General features: G+C 34.5%; 1 protein-coding gene across 1 annotated transcript; it reads right to left on the bottom strand.

Moving 5' to 3' along the window:
* Positions 1-867: 867 nt before the first annotated feature.
* Positions 868-2,211, bottom strand: LOC141829412 (transcription factor bHLH35-like). The gene is made up of 5 exons (XM_074716909.1): positions 2,122-2,211; positions 1,841-2,009; positions 1,550-1,717; positions 1,281-1,451; positions 868-1,157 (listed from the first exon to the last, which is right to left on the bottom strand). The coding sequence occupies exons 1-5, from the start codon at positions 2,187-2,189 to the stop codon at positions 1,059-1,061; spliced, it is 675 nt and encodes a 224-aa protein (XP_074573010.1). The 5' UTR covers positions 2,190-2,211; the 3' UTR covers positions 868-1,058.
* Between the last annotated feature and the right edge of the window lie 8,094 nt (positions 2,212-10,305).

Raw genomic sequence — 10,305 nt, 5'->3', positions numbered from 1 at the left:
ATCGTTCTTTTGTTCTTTATCGGATAATGCAAAAAAAAACTCAAAACCTATCTAAAATCCGAGATTTCCCAATTCTAGACTTGACAGATATGCATCAATTCGTTGTTCTAAAGTGGAATCTAATACAAAATCAATGCATATGTATCAAAGATCATTAAAATACAATCCTTATGTCGTAAAGACGACGATAAGTTAATTTTGTACTCTGATACCAATTGATACTTGATTGAAGTTTGACTTAAAGAAAATTCAATTTGAAGGAAGCCTGACCTATCATAGATTTGAAAGAAGATCGACTCGATTGGTATCTCAAATTTCTTTTCAAATATTATATTTTATTAAAATAAAATATATTAATAATTTCATATAATAAATTCATCTTTAAATGATTTTAATTCTATTTAAAAAATTATATCTAATTTATATAAATTTGAAATGATTTCTTTCGGTCTCAAATTATTATTAAATTTTAAATGTATTTTTAATAGAAATCCTATGATTTCAAATTTTGTCTATAATTTTTATTTATAAAAATTTATATAATAGTTTTATTATAAATTTATTTATTTAAAAAAAATATTATATTTGATTAAAATGAAAAAGATTAATAATTCCTTAATAAATAACTTAATTCAAATATTTTACAGGAAACAAACTTTGTCGGCATACGGTGCAATAAGGACAAAATAACGATCAGTCGTCGTGTTCTAGATTTATATCTGTATTAATTGTGACATGAGAGCCACTGTAATGTTCATCACATCACAGGTCTGAAAAATATTTTTAATGAGCCTATATATATATATATATATATATAATGCCCATAGATCGTGTCCCAGGTGTGATCGATCGATGTATCAGTTTTAACAATATTATAATTATACAACAAACAAACAAACCAAAGAAAAAAGGGAAACAGTGATTAACATGTTTGTTTGACAATTATCTCATCATTTGTCTTAATTTAATTAAGAGGGTGAGGCTCAGACTGACTAGCTAGCTTGTTGTTGCTTTCATAATTCACCTCGTCCATGGATCTTCATGCCACAGTCGACTCGCTAGCTCCATGAAACGGGGAAAGTGTTTCTCGGGGCACCACGATGAAGAAAAGCAGCCTCTATCTTCCTTTTCAACTGAGAACTCTCGATTCCACCGTCCTGTTACGTTCATCAACAACGTACGTAATTAACCAGATGATCGATCGATCGATCGATCGATGTTTTATTAATTAAGTAATTAATTAAAGCTAAGGGAGCTAAAGAAAGAAAAAGATAAAAGACCTCGGCGACTATGGTATGGAAGATAATCCCGAATCTGGAAGTGATATTGGCTGCAATGATACTGAGGCCGCAAGACTCCACAATCTGGCACACCCTTGTTATCGCACTCTTCTTGTTCTCGCTAGTGATGCTGATAATCGAGGTTCCATTGCCCATCTCTCTCACTCCGATCTGCAAAACTCCATAGATTAATAGAATAGTATATATCTATATATGGTTCTATTAAAAGGTAATTAATTTATAGGATGTATATATATATGTGATCTTACTTCCATCACTTCCATGGAGCAGCTCCAAGAAGTATTGTCTCTCTTGCCCTCTAAACAGGTTGAGTAGTACTTCTCCGTGTCTGATATCTCATCGAGCAGAGATCTTTCTTGATCCTGAAGCTGCTGGATGTAGTTGATGGCGTCATGGATTATGGACGTCTTGCTCATCTGCATATATAATATATATAATTCCAGTATATATAGTAGTCCGTTCACCAAATTAGTCTTCGATCGAAATCGATCGGTTAATTTCAGAATTAACTAACTCGCGTTGTTATATTATATTCTAACCTTGGTGATGTTGGGGACGACGCCTCTGAGATCGTAAAGAGTCTGGTTGAACCTCTTCCTCCTCTCCCTCTCCTGCAAAATAATGTTGTCGCGGAGTGCCATGGACGCAGTTCTCGAGCTCGAGTTACAGCAGTTTGGCGCCGTCGTCGTCTCGGGATCGGATCCATAGCTGCTAAATCATATATATATGCATGGGAGCTGGTTTAGATCAGATCTCATCATGATGATGATGATGATCTCGTGGTTGTTGTTTGTTTTTGACGACGTACGTACGTACGTACCTGAAGAGCTCCTGGGCTTGTTCAAAGGAATCATCAGTTTTATTGGTCCATTGGATGGGTGGTTCCATAAGACCGATCGAGTGGAGACGAACACACTGAAACCTTTGGCAAAGTCGTTCGCCAGAGGATGGAAATTTATAGCGGGGAAGGAAGAGGAAGAGGAAGAGGAAGAGGAAGAGGAGAAATTAAAGTTAAGCCTTTCGATCTGTCAGCGATGTGGCCGGTGTTCAGGTGATGGAATTCAATTCTGTCTTTAAGAGTCCAAGGAAAAGGAAAGGAGGAGGAGAGAGAAAATATTATAAAATTGGTACCTCAAGATTTCAAAATTAATAAAAGACGCATCAAAATTTGAGAATTATGATTGGTGCATCTAATTTTAATTTTATCTTATTGATTTATTCTTTTCTCTCTTTCCCTCTCTATTGTATGCATGTAATATTTTTTTTAATATTTGTTTTTATTTGTTCCTCTTAAATATATTAAATTAAATATCATTTAAATTTAATTTTTAATAAATAATCCTCTAAATTTATTTATTTTTATTTTAAAATTTAATAAGAATTTTTAAAAAATATATTAAAAAAGGTTCATAAAAAATTGAAAATATTTTTTTATTTTTTAATATCTAATTATAAAAAATAACAAAATAAAATTAATAATATTTTATTAATAAAAATAAAATAAAAAATAACTTTGGTATTGGTTAAAACCAACATCACAACTTAAATACAATATCACTGTTAATGTTGTTAAATGGGTCAATTCATATTTGAACGAGATAACCCACCAAAAATCTGTCATATGATGGGGGTGAGGCAAGGTGGGTTGGCCCATCATCTTGGTGGATTAGGAAATTCCAGTTTATCAAAAAATAATATATATGTATATAATATTAAAAATTTTAAATTTGAATTGCTGATTAGGTGGGTCAAGTTCACAAGTTTATTAAGTTTTTTACTTTAATTTTAAATTTTAAAAGATTTATTTTTTCAATCCGTAGGCCAACTCAAGCATATAATTTCATTGAGTTTTTCACTTTAGTTGTAAATTTTGGAAGAAATTTTTTTCCTCAACCCAATGGCCAACCCAAGCTCACCATGGACTGACCCACGCAGGTCGTGGGCCCAAACGGATAACCCGTCTATACTCACTTTAAAATGGATTGATAAAATTTCAATCCAACTCGTTTAAATTACTTGATGGGGTGGATCTAACCTAAATTGACAGCTCTAATCGCTGTGTTATTGGTTTCTGAAGACTAGCACCACCGTATTAGTTCTGCTCATACGTAGTGATGTTGATTTTCGAAGACCAACACCACTGTGGTATTGGTCTTTCGAAACTAGTACAATAGTATTTTGAAAGTTTTAAATCATTTTGAACACTATTGAGAGAGCCTTAAACTAGTAAAAGAGGGTTTATTTGGCCTCGAATTCACATAATAAACCCATAGAAATTGGAATTAGTCTGATCGAAACTTTTTAGATCCATCAATGAATTTTGATCAAAATTCATTGATGGGCTTAAATGACTTGGATTTCTAAAAAGTTAACATATAATGGAAGAGGATAGTATAGTGAAATTATGTATGGTGTCCAAACCTGATTATGACATCCATGCGATAAGTTGTATATTTGTTATTTGTCTTGAATTTTGAAGTTTTACAAACCTTCTGATTACTGTTGTTAATAACTTCAAGATATTTCAGGACATATATAGACTCTGAGAAACTTTAGAAAACTATAGCATTTGGAATGGATTCGATCGAAACTCTCTAAGTCCATAAATGAATTTTGATCAAAACTCATTGATGAACATAAGGGTTTTGGATTTTTAAAAATTTATTATGAAATAGAAGAGAATAGTGTAATGAAGGTATTTATCGTAGAGATATTAGAATCAGACATAAACACCATGTATACCTCTTACACACTCACATCTTCCATCTTATGGTAAAATTTCAAAAATCTTAATATCCTAGGTTTATCAATAAATTTTGATCAAAATCCATTGATAGACTTAGAGAGCTCTGATCGGATTTATTAAAACTCTTGTGAGTTTATTAGATAAACCTGAATCCAAATAAGCCATCATTTACTATTTTAAAGCTCTCAACAGTGCTCAAAATGATTTAAAATTTTTAGAACACTGTGGTGATAGTTTTCGAAGACTAGTACTATAGTATTGGTCTTCAGAAACCAACATCATAGTGTGTGATTAGAACCAACACCGTGATTTTGATTTTCTGAAATCAACATACTATGGTGTCGATCTTCAAAAATTAATAACACAACGATATTGTATTTAAACTATGATGTTGATTTTTAAAAATTAATAACAACATGATTTTTTTAATTATTTTTATTAATAAAATCAACTTCATTACTTATTTTATTTTTTCTTTTATAATTAAATATTTTAAAACTAAAAGATATCAAAAAAATAGACAAAATATTTTTAATTTTTTATTAACCTTCTTTTCCGTTATATTTTTAAATTTTAATTAACATTTTAAAATTAAAAATATATAATTTAGAGAATTATTTATTAAAATTTAAATAGAAAAAAAAAGAAAAAAAACAATTACGGCAAAATTATATTGAAGTTAGAGGTGTCTTTTTAAGAATTCTGAAAATTTAATATGTGTTTTAGAAATGTTAAGTACGTCTTTTTCAAAATTTATAATTTTTTTATATATGATTTTTATGATTTTATTTTCAAAGAAAAAAAAGTGTGTTCGTCGATCGCGATTCGTAAGATGAAAAAAACAAATAAACGATCGATTCTCCAATTCCGTTATGTGTTTCGTGGAATGCGTGAGTTTCGTTTTAATTGTTTTACACGAACACGACGACTGGACTGATATCTACAAGAAAGAAAAAAAAAAAAAAAAAAAGGTTGAAAAGTTGCACTAGTCTGAACGTGACCGGAGAAGGCCATGGGGCCCAGTTGGCGTGAGCAGTTTGCCTTTTCATTCTCCTTCGTGGGACCCACGAATAAAACAAAATAACAACTGACCAAAATCCGTCAATTCGTAATAAATCTTTTTTTTCATTTTTAAAACAAGAAATTGTTTAATTTTTTTAGTATTCAACGTAATAAGAAAATATCGTTAATATATATAAATAAATAAATAAATAAATTTTGTTTAGGAAATTAAAATGCTCTTTGTGGATAAGAAAAAGGATGAAACTACATAGTTAAGGAGTAAATATTATATCAGCAATTCTTACAAATTAACAAGCTAAGTAAATATTATTCTAATCACATTGATATGGGCTGATGTATCCAAATAAAAAAGTCAAAGCTTCAACCAAGTAGAGATATTACGTCGGATGACCCGATCGACTCCATGCCTAATTGACTCTGTGCCCAATAAACTTTGTGCTCGATAGATTCCTTACCTAATAGATTCCGTGTTCGACAGATTCCATACCTGATAGACTCTATACCCGATAGATTCCATGTCCGATCAGCCCCGTGCCTCCTCGATTGCATGGTCTCCCTTACGGAAGCCAACTCCTTGATCCAATGGTGGAGTCAAGAATTTGTAGTCTCCGAGCTAATCCCGAGTTGATTAAAAGTCGCCGAGCTATCTTCCTCTCTCATATATATTTTTTCATTTTTTCTGTAATAAATTTAAATGGTAGTTCTTCTTTAAATCCGTTGGGCCCTCAGGCTAAGTTTGAGTAGAATAATACCTGGCTCCACCCTTGCCTTGATTGACTCAGCTCGCCAAGTCTACATTCTTACTCAAGTAGTTCCGCTCCATTATTCTTATTTTTCTCACCCATCCCACTTGACAACCGCCTGAGCGACACGTAGAATAGTAAATTATTCAACAATAGATCACCTACCATATTAATACAACATGGCACGTTACCGTACTAGGTATGGGCGATGAGATCCTCTCTTGCTCTCAAAGACGGATTTAAGTAGGAGATGTCCTGAGCTGTAGCCCAGCCCTGTCAGTCTTATAATAATTTATCATTGAATATTTTTGAAGGAGTTGGTGGCGTAGTTGGCTAGCGTTAGGTTTCATCTTTCTTGAGGTCGAGAGTTCAAACCTCTCTTTTCCTATTCTTTGATAAAGATTACCTAATATAATTTTTAAACAAATATGAATCCAAGTTGGGCTATTTTGGGCTTAATTTAATTTTAAAAAAATTAGTTGGGCTATTTTAAGCTTAATTTAATTTTTAAAAAATTATATAAGGTTGAGCTATTTTGGGCTCTAATCTAATTTTAAAAAATTAAATACATACTTGTAATCTATAATTTGATATCAAAAAAAAATTAATGGATTCTTTTTTGTTCATTGTATTTTGATGTTTAATTCATCTTTTTCATACCTAAAGTCAGCACAGTTCACCTTTAATTTCTGGATCCGTCCCTACTTGCTCTCTCTTAGATGGTTTTATAAAAGAATTCCATTTTTCACGGGCCCAAGTATGTAGAGACGCTCACTCATATGCACACACTCTCTACTCTCGTTATCTGCATTTTCTATTATTCTTCTCCATCCAGCCGACAGACTGACTTGGACGTCAGAGTGGTTGGGCTAGGATACCCCTAGCCTTCATCGTGACCTCCTTCTCTGCAAAGCTCTATAGGAACATTGTCTTCTCCAGTTGCTCATGGGCTAAGTGCGACTCCGTCAATATAAAAGTCAAATGTCTGATGATTCATTCAGAGATAATCTCAAACAGAAATAAAAATCATCAAGATTATGAAACATAGTTCTAATCTGAAAAGCATCTTCGATGGACATTCTATTTATTTTTCATGGAAAAATTTGTTGATTTAATTAATTTCTTCTGAACCTTATTGAAAGTTAAAAGTCAGGATCATTCTACTCTTCCACTTCACTTTGCCTGTTCTTTTCCTCCCTATGATATGATATAACAGAGTGTCAGACTCAGACAGACTTCACACTACTACTACTACTAAACTACTAAAGAAGCCCAACAACCCTTGAAAAAATGGATATGTAAATTGTGCCATCGATGAAGACGGCATCATCTTCATCTGCACTCATGTTCTTTCACTTGTATAATTATTTTCCCCAGCCTTTTGCCTAAAAGGAAAATTAACAGAGATCTATATATTAAACTCAAAAGGAGGGCTACCATTGCCATTCGCATGTGAATTTAGCAGCTTTTGCCTTTTGCCTTTGCAAGATTATTGTCAAGGTTTTAATGCTGAGAAGAAGATGGCCTGCCATTAATGCTTATTTGAAGGAATGGAGTGTTTCATGTTTGTTCTGAATTGTCCATGAACCATTATATTAATTAAAAAGGTAATTAATTAATTAATTAATTGTTTTTGTATATATGATACATTCTCTCTCGAGTGTTTTTATTATTCAGCCTACATGCATGTTTTCCGTGTTTTTGAACCGGATCAATTTGGTCTCCGGTTCAGAATTTAACCGGGCGGTCCACTGTGGGTTTAGTAATATAATTAATACTGCATGTGTTCTATAATTCTCAGTGTCCTCCTCTTTCTCCTCCTCCTCCTCCTTCTCCACCGCCATTCAATCCCGTTGCCATTACCACCTTCGTCGCCCTCCAACGCAAAGCGATGGGCTTTGAGTTCGTCGATCTCGAGGCGCGACCACTCCCGCCGATTAAGACTCGCCGGGCGACGGAGGCCGACGGAGAATACCCGACGACGACGGGGCCGAGAGACGACGACGAGGCAGAGAACTGCGTCACTCCAGAGTCCTCGCCCAGGCCGGTAGAGATGCAGCCGCCGCCGCCACCCAGGAAGCCGCGGCCGGCGAAGAGGAAGCTCGGTCCCCCGCCGGGCGGGTACTGCCCCGTCCCGAGCGACCTCGCCGCCGTCTTTGTTCGCGCGCCGCCGTCCAACAAGAGAATTCGAGTAGGTCGAGCGGATCAAATGGCGTAAATTTGATCAAAACGCTGATGCCTTTTGAGCGACCACGTAGATTTCAGAGAAGTCACGCTAGCTAGCTGTTCCTGAGTTTCTCAAAATGAAAATAATTAATGAATATTCGCCATGGAATCTGTACTTTTTCTATCGTATTTATTTTGTTTGGCCACATTTGTTCTTTTTTTTTACAAAAAAAAGAAGAAAATTTAGAAGAGTAAACTGGAATTAATACACCACCAAATTTTTTAGAAAGTTTTATTTGCTAATTAACTAGCATGGATCATGGTCGATCAGTGTAATTTAATTATATTAGACTTGAGAGTGGGGATTATATATATATATATATATATATTAGGAAGATGGAGATGAGGTCGTAGTCATGATTAAGAGGAAGAGATCTAAGGAATTAATGTCACATAAAGTGTTGACATTATTATTAATCCAAGGCCCATGCATTGCATGCATCTCGATCGATCGATCGATCGATCAAGCAAGTCCACATCATGAATAATTAATTTAATTTCAATCAGTACTACTCTTTCCTTTTTGCATTCATTTTAACTTCAGAAACAAGCAAAGATATATACATATCATCCATGCATCTTCTGCACCGTTTTTAGCTTTTTTTAATACAACTCAAACCTTTTCAGCCACCACCAAATCTCGAAAAGTTCCAAATCTTCATTTTAGTCACATATATATATACACGAGTACACTAACTGATTAAAAGAGCAAATAGTAGTAGATAAATTAATTAAGAAGCAAGTAGAGCAGGTTGATTACAAGGATCGAGACAGTTAGAGAAGAAACAATTTCATAGGATTCTCTTGTTTAAGTTCACCTTCTCTGATCTACCTAGCCACTCAAGATGCATGGGAAAAGCCATTTGGAATTTCCTCAATGTGACGTACATGATTAGATCAATAGAAGATTAAACTGGCTGGGAGTTAGAGCTATATATATATATATATGCAAAATTCCAATATAATGATCTGATTAACTGATATATTTGATGATTATCCTTTATGGTTGGCAAATTAAACCAGAATGTGTGAACCTGATGATGAGAGCTACGCTACCTCTTTCGATAATGACTGTTAGAAAATGATCGAGAATACTGCAATAATTAATAGCATGAGCATCTTATAGATGACCACAACAGCTCCACAAGCATATATATGAGATAGTGTTGTGATTATCGATTCAGACCGTTGACATGCATATATGGTAGATTTGGTCATATGATATGAGTATGAGTTATTAGCCTCCGAGGTATAACTGAGTTGGTTACGACGCAGCAGAGTTGCAGAAGAGGGCAAGGGTTCGAATCCTGGCGAAGCCAGACAACACCCTCCTGTGTTGTGATCAACTACAGTTTCTCGATTTACCTCCTCATAGATGGTCGTGGGGCCGACCGTATGGGGCCGCTAAGGTGGCAGATTCCATCTTTTTGCAGAAGAGTACAAGTTATTAAAGTTACTTGATATAAAATTGACTTGTTGAAAAATGAGATTTGTCGATAGACTCCATCAGTAATTTGGTAAACAAAATATTAGATTATCTAGTGTTTCGACTAATACAACGTAGCGAACTGCTGATGAACTCGCTCTTTGAAAATAATCGTTGGAGGAGATGAAAGACCTGAAAAACACTCAAAAAGAGACTTAGAATGACACTGGGGATGGATCCCGGTAAGTCACTCTGACACTCAAGTTAAGGTTTTACGTAAAGAAGGAGTTTAAGGACTTAGAAAAATTAAAGTTTGATGTATGCATACCTGTGTCCATGGATATGAGGTCTCTTTTATAGAGTTGTTAATATCCGTTTAAGATATTATTTTAAAATATCTGTTTTAGTTTTAGAAAGATTCTAATCATCTGTGTCTTTTGGGGATATTTTTTTATTTTTTTGGCAGAAACAGTTTTAAACTCTTTTGATTACGCGGGCCAACCAACTTCTAGGATCAAGCAAGCTCTAAGGTTGGGACTTGAGGTCAGGTTGGCAAGTGATATCGAGTAAGTGCTGAGACCGAAACTTGAGGTCGAGATTTGAGGACGAGATAAAGTCGACACACTGGGCATTGACGAATTAAGGAGGCCAGGCGGGACCGAGCTGAAGGTTGTCAACCGAGTTGAGTGTGTCAGGCGCGAATGAGTTGAAGGTTATCGACCAAGATGAAGATGTCGGACATGACCGAGATGAGAATGTCGAACATTACCAAGTTGAAGAGACCGAGCATGACCAAGTTAAAGATTGTTGGCCAAGCTAACGGAATTGGGCATGGCCAAG

The sequence above is a fragment of the Curcuma longa genome, chromosome 1, assembly GCF_044706935.1.
Source record: "Curcuma longa cultivar G26 ecotype Majalengka, Jawa Barat chromosome 1, ITB_CL_G26_1.1, whole genome shotgun sequence".
Taxonomy (NCBI): Eukaryota; Viridiplantae; Streptophyta; class Magnoliopsida; order Zingiberales; family Zingiberaceae; genus Curcuma; species Curcuma longa.
The sequence above is the reverse complement of the archived record's forward strand: the minus strand, read 5'-3'. Positions and strand labels throughout refer to the sequence as shown.